General features: G+C 40.9%; 2 protein-coding genes and 1 long non-coding RNA gene across 6 annotated transcripts in view; 1 reads left to right on the top strand and 2 right to left on the bottom strand.

The window, feature by feature from the left end:
• Window positions 1-16: 16 nt before the first annotated feature.
• LOC103457385 (transcription factor 15) lies at window positions 17-5,267 on the bottom strand. The gene is made up of 2 exons (XM_008397470.3): window positions 4,535-5,267; window positions 17-2,062 (listed from the first exon to the last, which is right to left on the bottom strand). Exons 1-2 carry the CDS (start codon window positions 5,045-5,047, stop codon window positions 2,027-2,029), a joined length of 549 nt encoding a protein of 182 aa, XP_008395692.1. The 5' UTR covers window positions 5,048-5,267; the 3' UTR covers window positions 17-2,026.
• On the top strand, window positions 2,616-10,594 carry LOC103457380 (uncharacterized). The gene is made up of 4 exons (XR_001777457.2): window positions 2,616-2,721; window positions 8,770-9,324; window positions 9,406-9,493; window positions 10,524-10,594. It is a non-coding gene; the product is annotated as an uncharacterized LOC103457380 (long non-coding RNA).
• Window positions 8,282-27,630, bottom strand: part of LOC103457362 (von Willebrand factor D and EGF domain-containing protein) — a 108,201-nt gene continuing 88,852 nt past the window's right edge. For 3 of the 4 annotated variants that reach the window (XM_081597795.1, XM_081597799.1, XM_081597794.1), the window contains 32 exons: window positions 26,769-26,953; window positions 25,656-25,884; window positions 25,070-25,135; window positions 24,761-24,993; window positions 23,090-23,179; window positions 22,871-23,012; window positions 22,281-22,498; window positions 21,712-21,785; window positions 21,356-21,629; window positions 21,037-21,239; window positions 20,045-20,946; window positions 19,795-19,931; window positions 19,549-19,710; window positions 19,367-19,471; window positions 17,883-17,997; window positions 16,624-16,889; window positions 16,335-16,554; window positions 16,129-16,266; window positions 13,891-14,328; window positions 13,237-13,401; window positions 12,156-12,517; window positions 11,658-12,090; window positions 11,335-11,430; window positions 11,150-11,245; window positions 10,967-11,062; window positions 9,922-10,017; window positions 9,765-9,860; window positions 9,558-9,653; window positions 9,380-9,475; window positions 8,980-9,075; window positions 8,797-8,894; window positions 8,282-8,513 (listed from right to left, as the gene is read on the bottom strand). In XM_081597795.1, coding sequence (XP_081453921.1) covers window positions 8,493-8,513; window positions 8,797-8,894; window positions 8,980-9,075; window positions 9,380-9,475; window positions 9,558-9,653; window positions 9,765-9,860; window positions 9,922-10,017; window positions 10,967-11,062; window positions 11,150-11,245; window positions 11,335-11,430; window positions 11,658-12,090; window positions 12,156-12,517; window positions 13,237-13,401; window positions 13,891-14,328; window positions 16,129-16,266; window positions 16,335-16,554; window positions 16,624-16,889; window positions 17,883-17,997; window positions 19,367-19,471; window positions 19,549-19,710; window positions 19,795-19,931; window positions 20,045-20,946; window positions 21,037-21,239; window positions 21,356-21,629; window positions 21,712-21,785; window positions 22,281-22,498; window positions 22,871-23,012; window positions 23,090-23,179; window positions 24,761-24,993; window positions 25,070-25,135; window positions 25,656-25,884; window positions 26,769-26,953 — 6,044 coding nt within the window. In that variant the 3' untranslated portion in view covers window positions 8,282-8,492. The remainder of the gene's footprint in view (window positions 8,514-8,796; window positions 8,895-8,979; window positions 9,076-9,379; window positions 9,476-9,557; window positions 9,654-9,764; window positions 9,861-9,921; window positions 10,018-10,966; window positions 11,063-11,149; window positions 11,246-11,334; window positions 11,431-11,657; window positions 12,091-12,155; window positions 12,518-13,236; window positions 13,402-13,890; window positions 14,329-16,128; window positions 16,267-16,334; window positions 16,555-16,623; window positions 16,890-17,882; window positions 17,998-19,366; window positions 19,472-19,548; window positions 19,711-19,794; window positions 19,932-20,044; window positions 20,947-21,036; window positions 21,240-21,355; window positions 21,630-21,711; window positions 21,786-22,280; window positions 22,499-22,870; window positions 23,013-23,089; window positions 23,180-24,760; window positions 24,994-25,069; window positions 25,136-25,655; window positions 25,885-26,768; window positions 26,954-27,630) is intronic. The other variant, XM_081597806.1, reaches the window with a different exon arrangement.

Raw genomic sequence — 27,630 nt, 5'->3', positions numbered from 1 at the left:
AGAAATGTACAAACACTGGTTGATAAAGTTTATTTTTTTTGTACAAAAATAAATTTTTCTTCAACAGTTTTGTTCAATGTGCAAAGGACAGACAAGTCTGACATTCAAGTATTTGTTTACAGTCCTGTTATTAATTTCGATCAGAGGTAGGCCTTCGTATTTAAAACAGATCTGAGGTAGAGGGCAAAATTTCCCAGTAATAGTTTAGTGCTGTATTATAAATATCAAAGGGATCCACATGAGTTTAATATCACATTTTTAAATTTTCCATAAAAGTGCAAAAGGCAGTCTGATGCACATCTTGTGCATCAAAGTGACTGTGCAGCATTGCAGTAGTAAACTTTTCAACACTTTAATATGTCTGAACAGTGTGCAGTGAAATCAAGTCACGACTAATCATAAAAATATTTGAAACAGGTTAAGAAAATCCCCACAATAAAAATGTCACATTTATAAACATCTGAGTTTCTGGTATGTCAGAAACAAAATTATAAACCTGCCTTTTCTTAAAAGATGTGTGCTAGCTAGAGGGAGCCATGTTGGATATTGAACATGTGCTGTCTCACCGATGTCCAACTTGGGAAAATATTTTAGTTGATCTTTCCAACTTACACCCAGAAAATCTGACTTTTACATATAAATCAAATGTACAATTAATCTACCACTGCATCTAGTAGGCCAGCCAGCTTCAGTACATCAGTACAGCCAGTTTGATATTGAAAACTCGCTAGCTTCTAGCTAGTCACATCAAAAACTAGAGTTCCAATGTTGCCATATTGAAAACTAGCTAGCTTCAGGTTAGCTAGCTTGATATATTAAAAACTAGCTAGCCTCTAGCTAGCCACATCAAAAATTTGTTAGTGATTCAGGGTTGCCTATTGTCTGATCATATTGAAAAGTAGCTTCAGTGTAGCTAACTAGCTAGCTACATTGAAGTCTTGGTTAAGAATAGACTCCTCTTTCGAATCTTTTCACTTTCATTGCTTTCACATTAACACATTAATTTTGTTAGCGCAATGTAATCTTTTAATCCATGCTTCCCAGTCGAATTATTTTCAGTAGGCAGAATACGGTTTGAGACTGAAGGTTCATATTTCCATCTACAATAAAATCAACTTTTTTAGACACACTGAATTAGCACTCTTTATAATAGGAAGAGGCAGTCAAATACATTATGCTACATTTTTAGAAATATAAGGAAAGTTATATTGCAGTTTCTTTTGTGTACAGGCTTAGTTTTAAGGATTTAATTAATATTTTTAAACTATTATTTGGTGTAAATGTTAGAATCCTGATCCACACCCCTTACCAGTTGGCGGCAGTAATGCGCCATTAAGTTATAATCGCCAAATAAACGCCACAAGAAGAAGGCCTAGTAACGACACTGCACACCAGTAGGTGGAGGTAATGCAAACCAGATACCAAATGGTAACACGTTAATCACTGGAATTAGGTGTCTTGGAGAAGTTGGATAGTAGCTGTTGAGAACTACAGTTGGACACTTTTCTGGTTCAGAGGAACAATTTAAGCTAACAGCCATGTTTTTGTTCAGTGAACATGTAGAAAACTCACTCAGGCACAAGGAAGACACAAGGCATAACAGGCCAACCAACCCGTCTCTTTAGGTAACTAATTGATTTTCTCCTATATGCAATTACTGATGTCCACCACTAGAGGCAGTAGCAATGGACAGCACTGCTGAAGGCAGCCACCAGTAAACTGACAGCAACTACTGCACTGAAGGTGACCGGCTTGTTTTTAGGAGGTACACTTGGTGGTGGTGGCTCAGGGGGTAGTTTGTACTATCGGTGGGGATAAAAATAGCCCCACGTCAGGTGCAGCTGCGCACACAGACTCGGGTTACGTCTCAGTCAAAACACTGAGGTCCAGAAACACACCGAGCTGGACAGAAAGCGCTCAAAAAGTCATTTTTGTCCTGTAGTATGTTAAAAAAATAAATATGTATTTACAAAGTTTAGACTGTAAACATCAGGTGGACTCCGGGTCTGTCCAGAGCCGCTTCGTTTCACACAGAAGAGGAGTGTTTCCTTCCATCTCTGAGCTGTGGAGATAAAGAAACAGTTTTTTAACCAACATTGTTTATTTAAATATGTTTATAGAAATGTTGGTTCCTGTACAAGCTAATGATTAACACCTGTGTACAAGGCAAGCTACACAATGAGCTGAAATGCATAAATTTATGTTTTTCTATGGGTTTGGGTTTTATTTTGTCAGATATTTTGCACTGGTATTCATATACCAAAAATTGAAAGTTAGAATCTTAGAACTACAATAGATTCAAGAAAATAATACATAAAAAACTATCAGCTGAGTAAGGAAGCAATCTAAAGGGATAAAAACCATCAAAGTTGGTAACAAATTTTGTATTTCAATATTTAGTCACCATATTGGTGGTTATGAAAGTTTTCTCCAGCTGTTCCTCCCCCACCTGTTTCTGACTGCTGGTGACTTATCTACATTTTTCTTATGGTAATCATAGATTTATTATATTGTATCAAGCGAATCTTGTAGATTAATGTCTTTAAATGTTTAATATTGAGTTGTTTTTCCACTACGGTTCTCATCCCGGCCTATGATTAACTCTTCTTCTTTCCTTTGTAATTTGCAGTTTAATTATAAATTCCTGATTTTACTGGTCAGACTGGGACAGCTGGAGATGAACAGGAAGAAGCAGCTCCTCTCCATATTTTGGTGCAACAGGTATGAAATATAATGTACAGTGTGACCATTTAAATTATACTTAATTATTTTAATCATTTAATCTCTAACATGAATAAAATGAGTGAGTGCAAATCATGAATACAAGTTTTCACAAATTTAATTTCACATTTAATTGTTTATTTAAAACATTATTGACATAATTAAAAAACGTAAATATCGATCTCATTAACTCTATTAATGATGGGGGTTGGGGGGGGATGTTTATTATTTGATTTTTATATTGAGGTTTTATGGAAATTTCAGCCATTTTTTTTAATTTTGTGGTCAATAAAACATAGTTTTTATAGTTGTAAAATAAAAGTAAATAAAAAAAATAACCAACAAATTGGCACATTTAACATCCTCTGCACTTCAGTTAGCATTAGGAAGATATGATTCTTATTATTATTTTGTGTATCTATCTGTAGTGACATCACAAGTGTATATTTTGTTAGAGTAATTCAAGCTGTAAAATAAATAAAATTGATAAGATGAATTTTCCATTTTTCAGTGCAGGTACTGTTTTGAAATAATTTTAAATACGAACAAAATTAAACCAAACTTGTATTTCAACTGGAGAAAAGAAAAGATTTATTCTTTTTGGGGATGGAATCAAATAAGTTTCCTTCTTTGGGAGGATTTTTTTTAAAGTTTCGTTTGATTATTGGGGTTTGAGGTCAAAATATTACCACCAAACAAAATTTTTTGGGGTCAAACAGATGAGTAGAAATTAAAATTTTGTTTTTTATATATATTTAAAATGATAATTAAAACAATATTATTCCAAAATAGACTCATAAGCTGTGCCACACTTCAGACTTGTCAGATTTTTTTTTGTCCACCAGGAAAGGATGAAAACGATGCAATAAAAATTTTCAGGATTTTTTTTATTTTTGATAACTGCACCATATATGGGCAGTGAAAAGAAAATCAAACCAAATTGTAATGTGATATTTAAGTTTTGAAGCAAATTTTTAAAAGCAACTTGCGCCTTTAAAAATGCTATTATTTTTCTTCCCGCTGAGCGTCATATCAGACCAGACGTGCACTGATAGCAGTTTGTACCGATCTTTTAAAAAACCTGACCTGCCGATTCAGATTTTTGTCCGGTACTCATTTATTTATTTATTATTATTTTTTGTCTGAAACCTCTGACAGGCAGATTTGGATAGTAACTAGCTACATTTACTCAGAGTATTTTTACTACGTTGTAGTTTTTATTTTTACTTGAGTGATTTTATTATGAAGTATTTCTACTCTTTCTTGAGTAAAGTTTCTAGATTTTCTACTCTCTGAATGAAAAACAAACATGTTTTAACAAAAAAAAAAAAATCACCAAACAGTGACACACACCTGCAGTTTTTGTTTAAGTTTCATAAGTTTTTTTATTGAAAGAAATTGATTTGGAAAAATTTCTTCTGTCTGATTTTGTTATTTTTAGCTTCTTATACGAATTAATATGATTTTCGTCCTTAAATAACAAAATTTATACTTAATTTTATATTTTGGTCCATCTGCTGACGTAATTTCTAAATATTGAATAAGTCGATCAGTTAGTCAGTACTTGAATAGACTTTTTACCAAATACTTTTTTTTACTGACGCAATTTCTTGGACGGCTACGTTTTGGTTTTACTTGAGTAAATATATGTTTAAGTAGTGATATTCTTAATTGGCCTCCTCTGCTCACGGGAGAGCAGAAGAGGGCAGAGGTTGATTTTTAGATCTTTGATTAAGTAGATTATCGGTCGAATCGGCGGGCCGATAAATCGGTGCACCGTATCTCGGACCCTACGGTCCAGAAAGCGCCCCACCTGTTTCCTCTGGTTGCCGAGGCAGAAGGTGCAGATGGGCCGCAGGGAGGGGCCGCTGAGCACCGCGGGGCCGTGCAGGATCATGTCTTGGTACCGGAGGCAGGGCTGCCCGTCCCGGCAGTCCTCCCCCAGCAGCAGCACGTTGGCCAGGTGGGAGATGTAGCTGGAGGCCAGGCGCAGTGTCTCTATCTTGGACAGCTTCCGGTCCGCGGGCTCGGTGGGGATGAGCGTCCGCAGCGCGGTGAAGGCCGTGTTCACGCTGTGCGTCCTGTCTCTCTCCCGCGCGTTTGCCGCCTGCCGCTGTTTGCTGACGCCGGACAGCCGCGCGTCTCTGCCGCCGCCCACGCCGCTCCTGCGCCGCCGTCGCCGCCTCGCCGTAACGGGGCATCCGCCCTCCGCCTCCAGTCTCTCCCCGGACTCCCGGGGCGGGCTGCAGCCGCCCGTGGACTTCCCATCGGAGCTGTCCGTGTCGGTGTCCAGCTCTGAGGCGCAGCCGTCTGTGCGGGACTTCATCCTGCCGCTGATCTGCGCCGAATCCCGCCGAGCTGCGGCACTTTATCCGGCGGGTGAAAATAGCCCCGGGGGGGACGGGGCTCAGCAGCTGCCGCCGATCCGGTGACCGAACCGAGCGGGCGGCATACCATTTCTGCAGAATGACGGCTGCTTTCTGGGTCACGGCCAGCGCGCCGCGGAAAGGGGGAGACAGGTGGAGGAGGAGGGGAGGCACCTGTTGTGGTCTGGAGGATGGAGTCTAAATTAGACTCAACAGTTTTCATGCTGGTTCAACTTTTCCCACAACTAGAAACCTGCAAACTACTGGGATTTCATGACGTCAGGACAGTACAATGGCCTATTGGGGACATTTTAGACAGAAGAAATGAAAATGAAGGATCACATTTATGCCAAAAAGCCCAGAAATGTTTAGATTAGCTAATCTCAGAAATGTTTAGAGTATTTTTGGGTAATGTTCGAGCTTGAAAAGTTGAAAATTTGCAAGAGAAAAAATCAGAAATTTTGATAAAAAAAACACGAATATTTATGAATTTCAGGAGAAAAATGTTCCCCTTGTGGAAATTTTCATCTTTTTATACTTTGAAATTTTACTAAAAAAACATAAAAATGTTTGAGTTTCAAAAGTCAAATATTTGCAATTTTTGAAACTAAAAAATAATTTCAGGTTTTTTTTCTTGCAAATTCTCAACTCTTGAAACTAAGAAATTATGCAAAAATAAATTATGACTTTCAAAAGTAAAAAAAATGGTGATTTTTGAAACTCAAAAATTTCCAACAATTTTGAGATTAATCTCAAAAACTGGGGGGGGTTTCCTCTTGCAAATTTTTTACTCAAAAAATTAAAATCTTTTTTTTTATATTTCTGAGATTAATCAAATTGTTTTGGCATAAACTTGCTACTTTTTTCTATTTGCAATGGCCCTAATACTCCATTGCGGAAGTGTGGAATGCATCTACTCTGATACCTCGAAATAAAATCAGTTTCAGCCTTAGAAGTCACCCTGTTAGAGTATGAAGTCCACTTCTTAAAAAAAAATAAACATAAGCCATGCTTGCCACAATTGCATCAAAGTAGCATTAGAACGGCCTAGTCAAAGGCCAGACATAAATCTGTGTCAAAAACTGATGTCTCCATACACAATTTGACTGAACTTCAACTATTTAGCAGAAAAAGCTTCTTCTACTCAGAGGGTCAGAATGCAAAGGCATGCCACACTTTTCAGGTTTTTGATTGTAAAAAAATTAAGAATGTGTAATTTCTCTTCCACTTTACTGTCATGGTTTCATTATTTTTGTTTTGTCCTATGAAATCCCAGTTACGTTATATTTTTGGATGCAATGTGACAAAAATATTAAATTTATTGTGAAGAAAACTTGGAGTAAAGTTGACTGTTTTCCTGAATGTGATTGATCTGTTTGGCATGGTGGTGGCAGCATCATGATAGGTGGCCTTGACATGATCTAATAAAAAATACTTGTTTTTTGTCCCCAAATGGAAATGAAATGTCAAAAGATACCATGTGAGAATCGGTGTTGATGTGAGAAGGATCTCCAGTAGCAGTCAGTCTTTCAAAGAATCTCAAGAAGCCTCTTACTGAAGATCATTGCTTTGACTCACAGCTGTCATGAGATGCTAACAGCTCTATAGTTACACCATCAGCTCTGCTAATCCACCTCTTTTGCTTTTGCTGCTCCTCTTTAAATCTTTCTAGAAAGTTGAGCAGAAAGACGTTGAAGTAGGGGATTAAGATGCACAGTAGAGATGGTTTGAACTTCCTCCTCTAACTCCTCTGGGGTTTGGGGTCAAAGATCAGGAGTTATTGGATGCTATGTTTGCGATGCTAATCAGCTGTGCTCAGTTTTATAAATAGTTTATAATTGCCGGTTAGAGTTTAACATTTGTTTTTGTTTTTTTTTCACCATTTAACTACCCAACCCTCAGCATGATGCTACCACCACCATGCTTCACAGTTGCTGCAGTTCACAGATGTCTTGTTTTGTGATAAACAGAACCTTTTTGTGGTCCAGTTGTTTTAAATTTCTCTCCAATTTTTTGATCAGTGCATCCTTCAATCAGACAGCAGGAACTCAATCCAGATCCTCCCGCTCAGCATGTTTGTGTTTGTTTGTCAGGATCCAAGGGGCTGCAGGCAAACTTTGGCCGCCTGCTCTAAGCTCCTGCTGAGTGAACAGTCCAGGTGGGACCGGACCGGACCTCTGCCGTCCGCTCCAGAGCCATCTTTGGGGACAGATATAAATATCTGCCTCATGTGGGCTGCTGCTGCTGGAGCTCCCACTGACACTCAAGTTATCGATTTCCAGCAAATATTGATTCGTTGTCTTTATTTTAACAGAATCCAATGATAAAAAGTAACATTGTGTTGCAGTGAAGTGTCGTCCATGTTTTTTTTTGTGGTTTTAGTGATAATTTATCACATCATGTTATATTTTTGTTGTTTTCTATTGTCGCCACTAGAGGGCGGTAAATCCCAGTAATAATTTTACCTCAAAACCACAAAAACTTCCCCATATCTCTAAATAAAACTTTTTTTATGACAAGGTATTGAGGCCAGATTGGGATTTTTCTTTTCATTTCGAGAATAGTCATAATATTTACAGAATAAAAACACAATATTACCAGACTAAACTGTAAAAAGATTTTAGGAGAGTAAAACTTGGATAGAGTGATCAAAATCTGATCATTTGAATATGATGTATTAAAGTAATTATTTGTAAAACCTAATGTGATACTTCAAAATACAACTAAATATACTACTTGTCACCCTACTACTAATTTTACTGAAACACCCTATTTTCATGATGTGTCTTCATTATGTCTTGAATTTTTGTTTTCCAAATATTTCTAACTTCAGACCCACAATGCATCAGTTTTAGACTTTAAACCCCATTTGGATCCACTGAACCACCTCTGTAATAATCAAACCATGAAAAAACAAAGACTTTTATTGTGAAAAGTATCTCAGCTTACACTTAGTTTCCATTCCTCAAGAATGTTTTGGATCAGAACTACAAATTAAGGCTTTTATTTTAAAGAGAATGCATGAGCTTTATTTTGAAAGGTTAGCCTAATCCACAATCCTCTTTTGCTTTAGTTCAAATAATCTAGAATAATCTACTCCTTGAAATATGGAACATTTTAAAGCATATTATTGGATATTTGAACTGATTTGAACATTCAAATGAGTAGAAGCTTCAGTAAATAGACCAATCCCATCAGAAAAGCCTATAAAACACTTTTTATTCTCCTACAAAACATCCAGTAAACAAAGATTCGATGAGAAGCAGCAGATTACAAGGATATGTGACAATATAAAACATCCAAATAAATAAATACTGATAGAGAAAGTCAGATTATAGACGAGGAACCTGAACATGGCAGGTTTCTACAGTAGTCAGAGAGTTGGGATCAATAATCCGCTGATCGTCAGCCGCGAGCGACAGGGAGCTGAAACACAAAAATATACTTAAAGTAAAATATATGAATGCAAAAAAATCAATAATCTCACCAGCAGAGAAGAAAATATTAGAACATGTCGAAAATCATTCAAGAAATATAAACAACTCGGTAAAATGTACTATTTTCATATCTAATTTTGATTGATTTAATTATTAGGCTGTATTTTTGTTAGAGATATCAAATTTTTTCACTTTAATCAGTTTTACTCATCATTAATCTTAATTCTTGTTTCTTTTTTTTAAAGCCTTTCCCAGGATGCTTTGCTCCTTACCCTCTGTGAACACCGAGCTCCGGTGAACCCAGCTCTGCAGGCACAGACGTTTGGCTGAACGCAGCGGCTGCCGAACAAACATGGCGTCTCGCAGCGAGCTGAGGGTGAAAACGGGTTGAGACTCAGTCAGAACCGGAGAAACGCTGACATTCCCCACATGCAGCAGCAGCAGGTCGTACTCACGGATCTGACAGAGAAATCCCTGCCAGCCTGGCGGACAGTGGCAGGTGTTCAGACCGACACACTCCCCTCCGTTCAGACACGTCTGCAGGCAGCTGGCTGCCAGGAGAATTCATCATCAGTTCAGCATCAAACGCTTTCATTGGAGTGGCAAAATTTGTATTATTCTTAAATTTCAATCAGGAGGCCGAAAAATTTATTCCAGTAGCCACAGATGGTCCCCGCGCCACAGTTTGGACACTGATGAGAACATAGCGTGTTCATCCATTCAATTCAAATGTTTAACTAACCTATCAGAAGCTCACAAAGCCATGACATCATCACCATCTGATGCTGAATTATAAACGGGTAATTTAATGTGATTCTAGTCGCATTTCCAGAGATTCCATCTGCGTTTTCTTACGTTTGTCGCATCTCTTCCCTCGCCAGCCGGACGGACAGTCGCACACGTCTGGGCCGACGCACCTGCCGCCATTCATGCACACGGGGTCACACACACCTGGCAGACAGGAAACGGGTAACCGAATGTGGAAATCATGTTTTCAGATAATTTAAAGAGAAATTTGAGAGCAAAGACTAACTTTTCTCGCAACGCTCTCCGGAGAATCCCTGCAGGCAGGAACAGAGGTTGTTCCTCCTGCACATGCCACCGTTTTTACAGGGTGGACTGCAGACAGCTGAGAGAGAGAGAGAGATATGATTAGAGATTAAGATTAAACTATAAAACATCCAGCTGAGGGTGCAGAACAGGATTAGGTTTACATATTTATAGTTAGGTTCATATTTACCATTCTGACACTGCGCTCCGTAGAAACCGCGGGGACACTCGCAGGCGTTCGGCCGAGAACAAGTTCCTCCGTTCAGACAAACGGGCGAACATAGAGCTAGAGAAAACAGACAGGTTACTTGCTGGCTGGTTCCCACCCTAAGACATCAGGGACTCACCTGTCTCACAGGACGGTCCGGTCCACTCTGGAGGACACCTACACTCGTCTGGGGACATACACTTTCCTCCATTGTGGCAGTGACGGCTGCAGACCACTGCGGTAAAAACATCATCAGACCAGATTCAGATCTGAGTTTTGGATTAGGGAAAGCAAATAATGGCTTATTAGATCAAAATTAGTTATAATCAATTAATAATGTCTGTTTAGACCTTCTTTTAGTGTTTAGTTTGGCCTCCATCCACCAGAGGGCGCCTCTGGTCGTCCTTAGTGGAGCCAATTGATACAGAAATAAAGATGGTGGGGCCATACCAGAAGGGGAAAAATAAATGGTCCAAACTGAGTCCAGTTTTAGATGCAAAATGCCCTTTATGCATTTCTGTTTTGACATATAAACACACTGTAAACTCTTTACTTTTCACATGGTGCTCATTCAGCCGAGCTGCAATGTCAACTTCTCATCAATGATGTGATGACAGAGAAGCAGAGGGCATAACATAGTTTCTTATACTCTAAATCAAGGATTAGACAATGGAATAAGAATTATTTCTATAAATACAAATATTTTCCATATTCTTACTTTCTTTTTCCACGTTTATCCAGATTGTCCAGGAGCCCTGAATACTGGATTAGAAAACGTCTGCAGCCTTTTGAGGTAAGGATCTACATTCTCATAAAGAGACTGTTGTTTTTGTTTTGCTAGCTGTGCTAACTGCTAAAGTTAACTCCAAATCATTTTGTTGGTTCTAAAATGGTGAAAATGTGTTTTCACCCAGTTTTGTTTTTGTATGAATGTACATCAAAGTTTTATAAGAAAAACTAAATGGGAAAACTGATTTTCCCATTTAAACAATTCAGACGAGACATTTATTACAAATGAAATAAAACAAAAGCTGAACATTTTGAGGTAGAGAAGTTGATACATTCTGAAGAGTAAAAAAGATCTTTAACTTGATAATAACTCAGAGAAACAATCTGGATGACATTAAATCTTAATAGTTACCAAACCACTAATAAAAATCTTTGTAGAAACTTTGTGAACTCACTGGTTTCACATCGGGGACCAACAAACCCATACGGACAGGAACAGGTCTGCAGTCCCACACAGCTGCCTCCATTTTCACATGGAAACCTGCACAGAGCTGCACAGACAGGAAGCTCGTACATGTTTAATAATAATTAAAGCAGCTAGCATCATTTTTAAAGATGAATTGATGGGCTACGTTCACCTTCTTCACAAATCTCTCCATGGAAACCTCCGGGACACTGACACACACCTGGAGCAATGCAAACCCCGCCGTTCACACACTCCGGATCACAAATCGCTGAAGAAAAACATGTTAAAAATTCAATAATTAAAACAAAATTTAGATCTGGGCAAAAATAAAATGGTTCTTCCACAGTTTTCACCTACCTGTCTGGCAGTTTGAGCCTGTATAGCCTGGCTTGCAGCGGCATGTGTTGGGTGCAGCACACTCCATGTTTCTGCCACACATGTGCCTGCATACAGCTTAAAAACCAACAGGGGGCGCCACTGAGAAGGTAATCATGACTTTTGACTGCATTGAACTGCATTAAGCTGTAAGGAGAACTTTAGGTCAGCCATTTATTCCAGAACAATATGATGAAAATTGAAACTTGTTTCAATTTTCATCATATTTTCATCATATCAACAAGTTTCAGAAAATTGAAACCACATTTGAAAAAAAACATTTGCTCTCTTGGGTTTAGCCTTACCCCGACATGCGTGTCCATCTCCGATGTATCCTGCAGGACACCTCCCACAGCGGAAACCCCCACCCACTGCCGGCTCACACTGGACCCCAGGAAAGCAAAGTGTACCGGAGCAGGCCGTCACATGACTGTTGGCTGTTGTGTCGCTCCTTATTTTGAGATGATTGGACATATGTTTATGTGGTGTGAAGCTGGAGACCGCCTGGACAAAAGGTGTAGGAGTTGGTGCTGGGGGTGCTTGTGGACCCTCGGGTAGGGGATCAAGTTCGTCTCCATCTGCGGAGAACTCTGATTCGGACAGAGTGTAGGACAGAGCTGTGAGGGCAGCGGTGCGAGGGAGAGCAGGCTTTGGAGGCGTCCAGGACTTGAGCTGTGGCTGAACTCCCTGTGGTGGCGTCACTTTAAGGGCTGTAGCTTGCTCAGACTTCTGGGTCGTCTAAGGACGATGTTGTTAATGCTCAGACACACATCAGCTAATCTTTACAAAACATTTCAACTCACCTTGGGACCCGACTCTCTAAAGGTTGCAGTTCTTGACCTGGTGAATGTCCTGGTGACATATCTGGAGATGGCAATCTCATGAGTGGAGTGGGGAGTGAATAAAGCGTTGGACGATGTCCTTGGAGCGTCTCTGGAGAAAGAGGAGACTGCTTCCCTCCTCCCTGTTCCACCGCCTCTCTGTGATGATAAATCCTGATGTGGTGGATTGTCTTGTGTGGCCACTGATAAAGGTGGACGCCTGATAGATTGCCTGGATGGGAAGCTTGGCAGGTGGAGGTTAAGTTGGGAAGGTTTGGCTTTGCTTACATGCAAATATCGGCTGGATTTACCAAACGTCTGCTGCTGAGGGAGGACATTGGATGCTGAGGAAAGACAGGAGGTCAAATCAATGCCTTTCTGCAAATATTCTCCCCAGATTTCTTCCTCTCTCCTTGTGTTTTTGAAGTTCAAGTACCAGAAATACAATCAGACTTTCTTTGTTCATAATTGTCAAAGATTTGCATCAAACAGTTGAGGGATCAGGCCTTTTATCCATTCTGCCATAAAACTGAGAATGTTTCCAAAACAGGGCTCGTGCTTAATCAGTGCTGCCACAAATACAATAAAAACAAAACCATTCAGGCGATTTATGCCTTGTTAGAGGTTTGAGGCATCTGCAAAAACACCCAAAGTTGCTTTGAGACTTTCCAGATAAACAAGATCCACAGTAAAGGGATTAAAGCTGGAATCAGACTGTCTGCTCAGAGTTCCCTGGTCTCCCTAAAGAGCAACAGCATTAAGCAATCTGCTGTTGAAACTTTGTGGCCGGGTGGTTAGTACATTAAGGCAGTCTCTAACCACTCACACTGATTTATGTGCTGCAATAAATGACATTTTTTAAATGAAAGAAAACAAAGAACATTAGGAAAAACGGACAATACAAAAGACCTCAAAAGCAGCACATAACTTCTGAATGGATTCAGATTCCTAAATAATTTCAAACATGCACAGAACAGTCAGAAGGGTAAATTGTAAATTTATTATTAAAAATTCCAAAAATTGACAGATTAGTTTGGGAACTTGAGGTAAATAAATCCCGTACCTTCCTTGGGAGTCTTCATGCAGACACGACCATTGCCGTGAAGTCCAGGGGGGCAGCGACCGCAGACGTAGCCAACGTGCGGAGGCCTGCGGTTGATGCATTGGACTCCAGGGAAGCATGGCCTGCTGGCACATGTTGCTGAGACGGGGACAGACCGAACCGGACCTGTGGTTAGGAGAAAGACTGCCTTATCACCTGATCAGGTCCTTCAGCAACATTTAGAGATAACTGTTTTCTCTGGACAACATCTGAGTCATATGGTGCTTAATTCAGTGCACTCACGTACACTCATTCGCCACTTCATTAGGTATCTGTTACTAGACCATTTTCTTGCCTGAAGGCACAGGTGTGAAACTCCAGTCCTCTGCTGTCCTGCAGTTTTTAGATGTGCCACAGGTACAAAACACTGGAATAAAAAGGCTTAATTCCCTCCTCATTGTGTAGATCAGTTCTCCAGAGTCTTGCTAATGAACTAATTATTTTATTCAGGTTTGGGTCAACAGAGGCAGTCAAAAGTTGGACAGTGGCCCTTGCGGACTGGAGTTTGACACTTGTACCTTAAGGATTTCATGAATATATTCTTACTCCATCGTGTAAACTATGAAACATTAAAGAGCTTCTTGATATGTAAACAGCTTTTATTCTTCCATTTACCTGATTCTGATGTTTTATTGGAAGTATTCCCGACTTCATTCTTTACTGTTGTCTGGTTCAGTGTCTCTTTTAAGGCTGTACTCTCTGAGTTGTCCTCAAAAGTGTTGCTGATGGGCTTGGATGAAACCAAAGGACCTCTTTGAGGTTTTCTTGGCTGACCACCTATGTGTTGGGAAGCATCTGCTGCCACACTCTTGTTGGTTTCGGCCGTCCTGACCTTTAAGTTGGGGGTAATTCCTGGGATATTCCTCAAAGAGGTGGACTCTGCTTTGGTCCTAGTTCTTGGCGTCTCTTTGCCCACCTCTGGCTTCAAAGAAGTGGAGGCTCTGTGGAAAGGGTCCGTCTTTGTTGGGGCTCGCAGCAGAACATCTGGTATCTTGTAAACAGTTGTAAGAGGAAAAGGTGTTGGGATGATGGCATCCAGCCTAAAGACTGCTGCTTGGGGGGAAAAACAAGAAATTCACCTTGATAACTTCAAAAGACGTTTTTTATGTAATGCTTGCTGTAGACAGTTTGCAGTAATGGTGCAATAAGATGATTTGAGACACAAGAAAGTTTTTAACAGGTCAGATCTTTAGAGAGAGAGAAGTTTGTTTAAAAGTCTCAATATTGGTCATTCATTGTGGCTTATCAACACATCTAGAGCCGCAAACGAATTTGATTTATGACGACAGGTTTTAGACAAGGCAGCAAGTCAAAGTCATAAATCTGATTTATCCTTCTTTACCACTGCCAAATCTTCTGGCCGCTAACTGAGTCCATTTTCAGCATGTGTCAGAATGTTTCCTTATGTTAAACTAATTGGTTAATATTCTGGAAGAACTAACTTTCTTATTACCCCATTTTTACAAGGCTGCTTGGGAATTTGCAGTCTTACTGTGCTTTTTTGGGGGGGTAGTTCTGATTTTCAAATTTAAGACATGCATACAATCGGACAATATTCAAGCTCATCTGATGCCTAAAGTTGCAAATCTTTGGCATTAAAGGGAGCAAGAAAATCAAACCAAAGTGTCCAAGTGTCATAATATACCTTTCGTGGTTTGTTTTCGGGAAGTATTTCTACTAGAAACCATAAGAAGTGAAGGATTTTTTCGGTTGCATGCCTGCAGAAGCTGCAATATTCATTCTATCCAAACCAACCTGTTCATTTGTGAAAAAGTAATCGCCCCCTAAATCTAATGATTGGTTTTGCTTCATAACACCTACTGTGCATTACCCAAAATGTGCATTAAATCTGTTTTTTGGATTTTTGGTTCTGATAATAGAGTATTTTTTTGGACATTTAAAATGCAAAAGCAGAAAAAAATAAATGAGAACACTCTACATGTGACGACAGAGAGTCTAAGCTTAGCTGGACGCAAGTGAGCAGAGCATCTGCATTGGCTACAATCAGACATCTGCTTTCCATTCACTATAAGCACTGTATCCCTGCTGAGGGCTGTTCAGAGACTCTGCTGCGCTCCATTTATGTACCTGAAGTTTCCTCTCAAAAGACCAAACTCCAGGTTTTTCCCTCAATGCAAATAAATTCAGGAAAAGAGAAGCGTAAACCAACATCACAGTCCAGATGATCAAATACAATTAATTTAGTAAAGAAATCAGTGAACTGAGATAGTTTTATGTGGTTCCACAACCTCTGAACAGCTTTATTGGATAAGCTCAACGCTGCTGTGTGCATAATGGAGGACTCTGTGTTTATCGTTCTGCACAGATTCTATTTCAAAATTTGATTTCAGGAGACATAAAACCATGACGGGTAGCAGTTTCCTCTGCTGCTAACCTGGCCTAGAGAAACAGAAACACTGCAAGTCAGTTAAAGTTCAAGAAAACTGTGAGGTAAATCAACTTTACGTGAAGGCATGAAGGAAGATGGAGGAACTCTGAAGTGGTCTACTTTACACCTCATCAAAAGAAAGGAAGGGATTTTTATTTGCTTTCTTACAGAGAATTTGTATCAGCTTAATCTATCCTAATCTGGATTAGGATAGATTGCATTAATTATATATTTGTCTTGTGTAGAACCTTGGAATGGCATTTGTTGTATATTTGAACCACTAACATGAACCAAAGGGTATTGTGATTAGCTTTGCAACTATTTGGGACGAATTAGAGATTCATCATTATTTGGGCCAAATGTTTAACCCTTATGTACGTATGCTGACATGTTGGGCCTTTGTAGTTCCTGACAAGAAATAACTGACCACCCCCTGTTTCACCCTGTTTGAAGCGTTCGCTTACCTGTACAAGTCGTTCCATTTCCCAGCATGCCTTTGGGGCATAGACCACAGCTAAAGGAGCCGATACTGTTGATGCACTGGACTCCAGGAAAACATGGATTCCTCTCACATTCATTGATGTCCTCCAGGCATGTTAAACCTATGAAAGGTAACACGATGAAGCGACGGCAGAGACGTCCCTGGATCATGTCTCGTGTCCGTTCTTACCTCTCAGTCCAGCAGGACATTCACATCTGTAGCCGCTGGCGGTGCTGACGCACCTGCCGGCTGAACACGGAGACGACAAACACTGATCCACGTCTTCGCCACAGAGTTCGCCCTGTTTACCCTCAGGACAAACACAAAGGTACTTCCCACTGCCGGCAGGAAAACTGACATCCGTCACGCAGGTCCCTCTGTTCAGGCAACCGCACGGCACCACATCAACCTGAGTGACGCACAAAATGAGTTGACAAAGCCTTACCTGAATTAATACAGCTGCTTCCTTCAACTTTACCTGGACCATGAAGGTGCTCTGGACGTTGCACTCATCAGAGAGCGTAAAACTGAAGGACTGCTGAACCTCCTCCTTCAGGAGAACCGAGGGGACCCTCCAGATGAGGAGGCCAGCAGGAGACAGTGCAGCCCCATCTGGTTCATCCTCCAGCTGAAACAGGATCGCCGAGCCCTCTGGGTCAGACGCCGCAAACTGGAAGACAAAATTCTCTCCAGCAAATGTCCGCAGGCTGCTCTGAGGTCGGTGGAAAGATGGAGGCCTGTTTACTGGAAGACAGACGGAGACCTGACCATTATCCAGTTGTATATCAAGGCAACACCTCTGGTTATCTCCACCTTCTCATTTACTGTTCTCCAACTAGAAAGATTTGATGACAGAAGCTTCCTGTGCTCAGTGAGGCTCTTTACGACCAGGCCCTTCCTGGATGAATCATTGTAAACATGCATGTTCATACTTGCAAAAAATTATTCCAACTACATGTGCAGGATGTTCTAGGAATGTCCTATTTATGTGAATTCTGTCCCTATCTTTGGTGTACCACCCCAACAGGTAATTGTTTCATTCCAATTGAAAGTGATTTCTCGTGACTTCAAGGTTTACTGTTATTCAATGGAAATCAGACAAACCGGCTTCTTTTAACAACTGTGTTAAATGCATTTACTGTTAGTTGGGAAAATTGAGATACAAGAGATTCAATTGGCATACAAATTTTACAAGGACTTGGTCGCCCTTTATAGAATATGTCAAACATTGTCATTTGGTACCAACAGAATGAAGAAACTGAACCCAACCAAGACAACAATCACTCTGAAGGACTGCAATTTGGTGTTGATCTGATGCTAAGCTCTGTGAAAAGGCCAATTGTTGTATTTGATTTGTTGGGACCTTAATGAGTCATGTTGAAGTACTTTATTCCTGTTGCTTTCCATTTTGATCCTGTTCCGAGGCTAATTACTGGTCTTACTCTTGATTTAGTTGGACATTTACTGCAGGGTAGCCTCACTACTTCAGGATGATAGTCCCTCTGTGCTGCTCTGTGGATAAAACATGTGATTTACCCCCACTCCTCACCCAGGAGTGGTTAAACGACGGGTCAGAACATGCTGGGGAGACTCCTTTGATCTGCTAATGGAGACAAACAGGATCCCAGCTGGACTCCTGCCGTGGCAGCAGCCAGAAGGAATCCTGCTAATTCACTCACTTTGATGCAGTTTTTCCTACTTCCTCACCTTGTATCAGCTGCAAGGAAATATTTATACCTTGGTTTACAGACCAGGTGAATTTGGAGGTGTCGGGATTACACACAAGGCAGGGGCTGCTGGGGTTGACACTTCCGGCTGCAAAACACATCCCGTCTATGTTACATGTCTTCTCCTAGGACCATGAAACACAAGGAAACAGAAACAGTTTTAATGGGATTCCGCATTAGTTGTAGGAAATGGACTCTACACTTCATGAGCTGTTTAATTAATCCCAGCCTCTTCAAACAGCTGCAAATCTTTTTAATGCATGTCTGTGGCTGTTTGTGTTTTAACTCATTGCAATCCAGTAAAACAGTGTTTCCAGTAACAGAGAGACCCTTCAGCCCATTTAAACAAGCCGGCTGTTGAACAACTGTCTCTGCTTTCAATCAGACCCATGCTATCAGAAGGCGTGAACAAACTCCACCACTTACCACCTTCTGATTCGCATAAAACTCCTTGTTCTGAAATCCTCCCAAACATCATAGCAGCAACAACTTCTCAGTTAAAGACCTGTTGAGAGCAGCAGTTAGTCTTTGCACAGTTACTGTAACTGAAGTTGGAAATAAGATACTGCTGCAGACAACTGGAAACTCAGATTAAACGCAGTTGTAGCATTTTCACTGTGTATAATTGATTTTAATGAAAAAAACAAAAAACAATTGCCAGTCCCTAACGGAGAAATTCCAGTTGATTTTCCATCTGGGAGCAATTTTAACCTCCATTTTATCTACAATGCTGATAAAGTGTTTTCCCCTTGTAGAGTTTTGTTTTTCTCTTTTCTGCCACAGTTACTGACAGAAAATAATGTGTTTTAGATCTGGTCCATTGTCTGTACACCCTGAACAGGTCACTGTTCAGGTCACTGGTCCATCACAGAAACAAAAACAAGGACAATTTAGAGACAAATTAACCAAACACGCAGAAAGACCCCAGGTTGGGATTTGAATTCAAGACTACCTGGGTGCAAGGCAACTGCATAACTGTACATTTCATGTTTGAAATCATCGAACTAAATCGTTCTGGGTAGGGATACACCAATAAATTCATTAATTTTGGTATTTTTGGAATCTGTAAATTGAAATCGGAATTTGTTTATGGAGAAAATACTTACACCCACTATTAAATCATGAGTTAGCCTGGATTTACCAAATTTTTTGGAGTTCTAAGGTCAGTTTCATTAGCGCCACACTAATGAAACTGGACTGATCACTACCTGACCTCTGGAATACAGAAGTCACATAAAAATTGTATTTCTTCAGACATGTTTCAAAATTATCGGTCCCTTTCAGATGATCCGTTCATCCTGTGATCTTCCATGACCAGTCCATCACGAGTAGTGATCAACTGAAAGGTCTTTACTTGGATGGCCGGTTGAAACTGACCCACCAATATTACAACCCTGATGCACTTTTGGATGCACTGATGCACTTTTGGTCACCAACTCCTTCCCGTTATGAACTGTAGGTGAAAAACACTGTTTTCTTTGGTAAAGAAGTTACCTTTAACTTACAGAGTCCTGAGTGCGATGCCTCACAGACCTGGCAAACACCATCATAAATTGTCAGCATCTTTGCCTGGCTGATCTGGAACCCATCATTGGTCACCTGGAATCCAAAATAGCCCAATATAAATATATTTTTGAAGGAAGGAAAACAAAAAAACCTACAGGTAAATGTAATGCCTTAATGTCCCATCGTGCATATGGCTTGTCGTCCATCATGAAGTCCTCTGTACTGATAGCTGCACTGCTCAGTGATGGAACAGCACAGTCTAAAGCCTTGGAGCTGAGAAAAGTTGCCTTTGTCTTCTGCTGCTCCTCTGGAACCCAACCGTTGTTCATGAACTGTAGAGGAAGCTCAGAAAGATGAGCAACAATGCTCCTGTGTTGGTGGCTGTTGGCTCGACATGCAACGTTGCTCTGGCTCACCTTTAGTCTTGTGGTGAGGCAGCTAAGCTCAGGAGAGTCAATGAAGCCGAGGCCAAACACTCGAACACTGCGACAGTCAAAGGTTCGGATGTCACATAGTCCACCGTTTTCCAAATCGGTTATCTCAATAGGGTGGCCTATCGGAAGACATGAGATATTTCCTAAAATCAGCACTTTTCAGGGTTTTTTCCGTCATTGACATAATTTACGCACACAAGAAAACTTGCAAGGACAATCCACAGAGACTTACTGATGGAAAGGCTGCAGTCATGGTTGCTGTAACTTGGATAACATTGGCATCCCCACTCGGTACACTCTCCATTCCCGTTACATAAGTTCGGGCAGCGCAATGCCATCACCACTTCCTCTGAAGCGCCTGGTGAGGTATGAACCTCCATGGCTCGCTGGGTGCGGTTGTCCAGCAGCTGTTTCTCACACTCATTTTCCAGAAACGGCAGTAGAGCTTCATCCCAACCCAGGTCATCCTTTAGCTGCAGGTCCATCATACAGAGAGTCACTGCTTCATCAAGATGGCGTCCCAGCAGACCTCCACACATGACGCCAATGGTGGAGTTGACCAAGGCCTTCTGGCAAACCTCCAGGGCTTTGGCTGAGGTCAGTCCAGTTGGTGTGGGCCACTGGGGTTGAACCTTTGGTCTAGCTTCTGCCAGGTGATCTTCAGGAAAAAAGTAGGCAAAACTTTCCAAATCTGTTTGGCTCAGGCTCTCAGCAGCAAAGATGGGCTGAAATTCAAAGGAAGCGTGTCTCTTTGGCCTGTGTGGTGACAGCAGCAGATCTTCTCTCAACTCGCCACCTAGTTCAAAATCATCTCCATGTTGACTTCTCTGTCCATTAATCCACAAGTGCCTTCCCTCCAGAGGATGACTACTCAAAGCAGACACTTCCAGGATGCGTCCCTCTCTTTTGGGACTCTTGATGTATTCTGCTGTTGTATCCATGGAAGGAAAAACAGATGTGTAATCCACATTGTTGTATGCAGAGCAGTCAGAGTGAGATAAAGGACTGTGCACCGTCCCTCTGCTATATTGTTGAGATGGGGTAAATTCTCTGTGGCATTGACAGAAGGGTTGTCTGGCCTTTTGCACGATCAGAGGCGGTGTATTGTCAAATAAACTCTCACCAGGAGCTATCCTAACACAAAAGAAGTGAAAACCATTATATCAAATAACTTTAGAGACACATCAGAGTCAAGAAAAAAGATTGTAAGCTTAAATTGCTGACCTCCAGTCCTCAATGAAGCGGTCCAAGTCATCAGGACCATAAAAACCACCATTGGAACCATGAAAGTCATTGTTGCTGTTGTGGTCAAAGGTCCCACACAATCCCTGAGTGTTGCTGAAGTCGACACTTGGAGCTCGGACAAACAAGCTCATCCCCCAGTCGCTTACATCTGCCCTGACAAATGCCCCAGAGGGAAACATCAACTATGACAGAAGAGTCATAGCCAACACAAAGTTAATATGGATTCAACTAAAGAAAATATCCATCATGCAAGCACAAAAGAAACAAAAACACAGTGGTAAAATGTCCAGATACCTACGGTGACCTTCTTTCCCTGATGGGATTCCAGGATCCTGACCCGACTCCCCTCCTCACCAATGTTCTTTACAATAAGCTGAGGTCGGGTCTCTTGAAGCTGGCCATTGCACATGTCAATGATTGCTATGTCATTCCCCTCTTGCACAGCAACGCCACAATTGCAGGCAACTGCGTAGTGTCTGCTGCCACAGTCCCACTGGCGAGAATGGACCTCAAACCTCCTGGCAAGACTTCGGTATAGAAGGAAGGTGCCAGTCTGGTGGTTCTCATAACGCCTGGCGGTAGCAGATTTAAGACAGGGACATACATTTAGTAGGGCTGATCTGTTTCTAGAACCTCTTTTGAAGTATTAATTACCTGCGATCAAGTGTGATGACATGTGGATCAGTCAAAGAGTAACACATAGAGGTGGGAATGTCTTGAACCAAGACCTGGAGGAAAGCAGACACACGTCTAAACCTCAAGGTTTGATTTCAGTAAATGTATTGTCAATCCTTCAATGATGGTTTCAGGCTAAAATAAAGTTTCCTTATCCTTCCTATAACATGAAAACCTCCACTCTCTTCTTTTGAAAACATTAATGAATGGCTATTTGAAAAACTGACACCAGTATGAAGAAGTGGTTGCGCTGTTGGAGAACATTCCCTGAACATGCATTATTGTCCTTAAAATTTTATAAAATCGCCACACTGTTACTATCTCCTTTGAGCCATTTAATCCTTGCAGCGTGGGAGGCCACAAACTCATCAACCATGCCTGCAATTTATTGGAGTCAATGGAAATATTGAGGTGACAGTTTGGTTAATGTGCACATTTTTGAATAGCATGAAGAAGCAGAGTACCTGGTGAGGACACACTGAGAGAACAAATAAACTCTGAACTAAAGGGGCCCCAGTAGGATATTGTCACTGAAAACATGAGTTCACCTTCAGAGATGTTGGGGTATAGCTCCTCCAGAGTCTTGGAGCACCAGGTCCAGGTAAAACAGAGACCAGGCTCAGTCGATTTCCGTCATGTGTGAAATCCGTCACAGCGGTGAGGACAAATGTTGCGCTGCCACAGCTGTCGTCCCTGCAGGTTTTTGGCTGGATTTTCACCTGGCAGGCCGACAACACCACATTGGGGACCTCATGCCTCAGGCTCTCTGTGGATGTTAACACTGTGTTGAGTTAGCATTAGCAGACGGATGTCTACTGAACTGTAATCACAGCTTCTCAGCAGACTCTGACGTGATGATTTACAGGATTGTTGAAAATAACCCAAAAACAAGTACCAAGGAGTATTTTATGTTTCATATGTATTATTTACTATCATTGTCATTGTGATATCTGCTTTGGTGATTATTTAAAACAGAGATCATCCAATTAAAACCATATTAAGGTTGACTGTAGGGCTATATGTGGTTCGGTGTGAACTGCAGGGACTTTTATTCACAGCCAGAATTTGGATTTTGTATCCTTTGCTTTCCTCAGCTTCGTTTTAGTTGATGTAAAAATAGTTTTCTAGCAGACCTGACCTGGATTGTGGACACTCAAAGCCAGAGGGACTCCACACTGGTGGCCAAGGTTGGAGCTAAAGCAGGGAATAGGGACTGTGCTGTGGACGGTCACTTCATGCTCCATGTTGTTCTCTGCTATGTGAAGAGAGTCTGGAGAAAACTGAGCAAAAGTAAAAAGTTTAGCTGCTGGAGAACAGTTGGTTTAATCATTAAGAACAAGGAAAAGCTGAGTTTTACCTTTAATCCAGCGTAGAAACTTTCACTTTCCTTTGCAGAGGATCTGGTGTGGTTGGAGCCAACTTTGAAAATCGACACACTACATGAGAACTGCAAAGAAAACAAAAGATTTGTAGTTGAAATAGGACAAACGCTGAAAACTTGGTGCTGAAAAATTCCTCTAGGAAATAAAAACTGGATGTTTGAAAATCAGTGACACTGAATGTTGGAAACAGGAAACTGACCATTAGGTCTAGTCAAAGCTGCTTTGAGGCGACTCCAGCTGGAAGATGTATGTGTAACGACCTGCTTCATCCTTTCTGCTCAGATTGAGTTTTACAAGAAACAAGTTACCATCTTTAAGATTTAAAACAAGGCTAATGGTCCTGTCCTACTCTGGGCTCTGGGGTCTGTTTAAAATGCTTCAAATAAAATTGGTAGAAAAGGAAGTCAGAGCAACAGATGAAGGGAATCTGCAAAAAAAACCCAACTAGATTTGCTTTTTTATTCTTTTACAGATTTTTCATTCTCTCCATTTTTTATTTAAATTCATTTTCTCATTTTCTTTCTCCTTGTTTCTTTTTAAAACATAATTTTACTCCATTTTCTTTTATACCCTTTTTTATGTGCTCTAACTTCTGTACCTCTTTCCAAATCCTCTTATTTTATCTAATTGTTTTTCCTTTTCAGTTTTTTGCTTTATTTACCTATTATTTCCTTATTTCTTTCATTTTTGCCTTATTCTTTCTCTATTTTTTTTCTTTCACTCTTTTTCTTTCACTTCATTTCTTCTGCTCTCTTTCACTCTTTCCTTATTGTGTTCTTTTTTCCTTGTTTATCTTTTCTTTCACTCATTTTGCTCTTCCTTTCGCTGTTTTCTTTTTTCCTTTGCTCTTTCTCTTTCATTCATTGTTTTGCTCTCTTTTTCTTTTACTCTTTTTGCTCTTTTTTGTTCTCTCTCAATTTCTTTTGCTCTTATTTCTTTAAATCTTCTTGCTCTTTCTTTTGCTCTTTCACTCTTTTGCTGCTTTTTTCTATTTTTTGTTTTCTATTATTTTGCTTTTCTTCTCTCTTGTGTATTCAGTTCTCTAACGGCGACATGGTTCTGCTGATCTCAAACAAATCCTCTAGTTTTTTTTCCTCATGTCTTGTTAAGCAACATCAGCAGCAAAATTGCAGATTATAATGTTCTACATGAAAAAACCCATCAGGCCATAAAATCCCTCTCCTCCGTCGGTTTGGACTCTGTTCCTGGTGTCTGTGTTTCCCTCACTGGTGCTTCTGGATTCACTCACTGGAAGCTGTAAAAAATTCAGGTGTCTTCATTTCCTGTTCCTTCAGCTATTTTTATTCCATATCCGGTTTTACTACTCTGCTTGTTCGATGTTTTCTAAAGTTCGTCCACACCCAGAGGTGTTCTGCACCATCTGTGTGTTTCAAAGAGCTTCCCTGGAATCCACTGTGAATGAAACCCATGTGGATCAAGGCTTTCCCAACCTGCTTTTCATTTAACTTCCCCTCCTTACACTTGCTCTCTCCTAACTCAATCTGAGAGACATTCCCTGCTTGCTTTTTTTCTGAGACTGGTCAAAAAATATTAAAATAAGTCGGTATGATCCATATCTCATGCTGAAGCCTTCCACATGTGCTCCCCTACCTCCAGTAATCCCAGTACAATCTGTTGGGAATTACCGTCTCTCCCAGCCTGAAGTGGACGCCGTCCATCTCCACCAGAGAGAAGGGCTTCAGCGTTGATTCCTGCCTGATCTCGGCCTTCATCTTGTGGCCGATGTGTCGGGCCCAAACCACCTGGAAGCCCAGTGTCTGGCTCCAGGGCGGCGGGACGAAGGAGCACCGGAGGTGGACGCTGTGTCCGATGGGCTCTGGGGTTATCACCGGCCGGGAAGGCAAAGATGGAACCAAAACTGGATACAGATGTACACATTTTAGAGTATTTTGAAGAAATATAAATGATTTCCTTTAATTTCCCTTATGTCCTACCTTTGCATTGTCCGTTAACTTCCACTTCTCCTGGTAAACAGACTCTGGATCCTGATTCTGGAGCAACTGAAACATGAGGTTAGCCAGATATGTTGTTATCACCATAGTCATATGCAAAATTCACAGTTTGCACATTTTTGAACTTACATTTGGGTTTTGACTGCTTTTAAAAAAAGTCCAAGCTCTTAGAAAAAACCCCCACACACAGTGGTGTTTTTTGGCAATAAGCTAATGTTTTTTTAATGTTACCTAGCAACCCCAGCCTAGGCCAGCCCGTTACCGTTACCGAGCAATCCAAGCTTAATTGCAGCTGGTTTTACTGCTGTACAATGGCTACTGGAAAATACAGCCATTTTCACGTGTGAGAGTAAGCATTAAGTTTTGAGTGCGCAACCAGCAGCAGCTTATTTGGATTTAAAGTGACAGAGGCCCTAAAGCAGCTCATTCTGATAGAAGGCAGAACTGACCAGACTAAAATCTCATTATCTAAGAATAATTTTGCGCAAGAAATTGTGGATATACCCTAACCAGTTCAAAGAAGCATGATAGGTCATCTTTAAGAAAACAGAAACCTCCTGGTGTTCACCTTTAGCGCAGTATCCCATGCAGCCCTGCGTCGGCTGAAGGTAGTAGACCAGGAAGTCGCCGCAGTTCCTCACCGTGATGGGGATGCGGAAAAGACAGCAGTCTTTGGCGCTGCCGTGGAAAAACTGCCATGTGGCGCAGGCGGAGAGCTGGCGGACTTGGCCGGGTCGCGGCAGAGAGGTGTCCTTCAGCGGCAGCCAGATTGGAGCCTGGGTACCACAGCGGTTCATCTGCAGGTGGAGAATCGAGAACCAGTCATTATCTACAAGAGGAGTTTGTTATTCCCTGCAGCTGGGCCGAAGGTGCTTATTAAACGAGCCTGCTGATTTTAATAAGCACCATGAGAAAGTTCATTTGACGGAACAAGGCCCCCTTCTACAGTGAAGTTGGACTTTGACAAGACTTGTGCAAAAGCCCTTCATTGTTACACTAGACTGAGGTGAAATAATATTTTATCCCACAGTGGTTTAATTGAGCACAAATGACTGTCAAATGGTTTATTTTGAAAAATATTGATACATTACAAAGCATTTATTTCACTGAATATTCCTACTATGTTAGTTTAGAGTTTGTTAAACTTTTAAAATGCGTTCTTGATTTTCTTCCTAATGCATGTTGGTAGATTTATGCTTCCATATTTTGCACCTGGGTTGAAACAGGCTTTAAGTTCTGCTAAATATTGTCTTGGTGTAGCATTTAGCAATAGTTTTTGATTAATATCATGTTGATGTAGCGCCTTAGCGTTAGCTTCAGCTAAATATCGTGTTGGTGAAGCGTTTTAGCATTAGGTTCTGCTAAATTTTATCTTGGTATGGTGCTTCAGCATTAGCTCTTAATAAAAACCATGTTGGTGTAGCGCTTCAGCATTAGCTTTTGCTAAATACGAAGTTTTCATAATGTTTTAGTATTAGCAGAAATAATGTTTATGATTAGTTCTTTAGGCTTATCACAGCTAACTTTTTAGTTAGTGGTGCCCACTTCTGTTGGTATGACTGGAAAAACAATCTAACTTCAGCCTGTTTACAGTTTAGAAACGGAAATATACAACACTTATGAGTTTACACATCTTAAAGCCCACTGTTGGACTCATCTGCATTGCCTGCTATTCTCCAACCTCAATGCAGCTGGTTGGCATCTCTGCCGGCTTGTTGTTGATCCAGAATCGGTACCAGCCGGCCAACAGCGAATGGTCACAGATCAGGTCCTGGATGGCCGTGTTCTGGATCTCTGTGGAGTCGAAATCGACGCTGCGGTAGGGGCTACGTAAGATCCGATGTCCTCCAGGGTAACACTCCGGAGCTGTGAAGAACGATGACGAACTGCTGTAAACTTTCTCATGACTGGGTTTTCTTTTCTACTTTGAATCAGTGTCATTCCACCTAAAATCCCTTCCTTGAGCCTTGCAGACTCCAGTCTGAGACCATAATTAGGTCAGGTCTTTATCTACAGCTGCTTTCTGCAGAACGGACCTTTTGGTGGTAGACAAAACAAAACCAGCCCGTGGGAATCAGCACATGGATTTGCAACTCTCTGGTTTTATCGAGACTTTTATTCTGTCCCGTCTGTGACTTCATCTGGCTTGTTTTCTTACACGATTGAACATCTGGTCTCTAAATGTCAGTTAAATTAAATCCTGCTGAGAAAGTTGGGAAAAGCCAGCATGTGAAGAAACACGATGTGACCGGATACATTTCTTCAAAGTATTGCAGATATGTTTCATATTTACCTCCAAATATCAGAGGAATCCCAAGTTTTACATAATAAAATACAGGTTTAGAAAACATTTTTGGCTTTTAAATCAGTGGATTTTAGCTAAATGTAGTTATCTGTTTGTGACTTAGCCTTCAATAATAAAAAATAAATGAATTCTAATACAGTAAGTACTTCATGTCTCTTATTTATCTTCACTTAAACACTGGGGCAGAGTATTAGGGTCGGGCTAAGATTTTTTTTCTTCTACATTTCAGGATTAGTCA

This window comes from Poecilia reticulata, chromosome 2, assembly GCF_904066995.2.
Source record: "Poecilia reticulata chromosome 2, P_reticulata-male-v2, whole genome shotgun sequence".
In the NCBI taxonomy this organism is placed as follows: Eukaryota; Metazoa; Chordata; class Actinopteri; order Cyprinodontiformes; family Poeciliidae; genus Poecilia; species Poecilia reticulata.
Note: the sequence above shows the minus strand (reverse complement) of the source record. Positions and strands in the feature narration are given on the sequence as shown.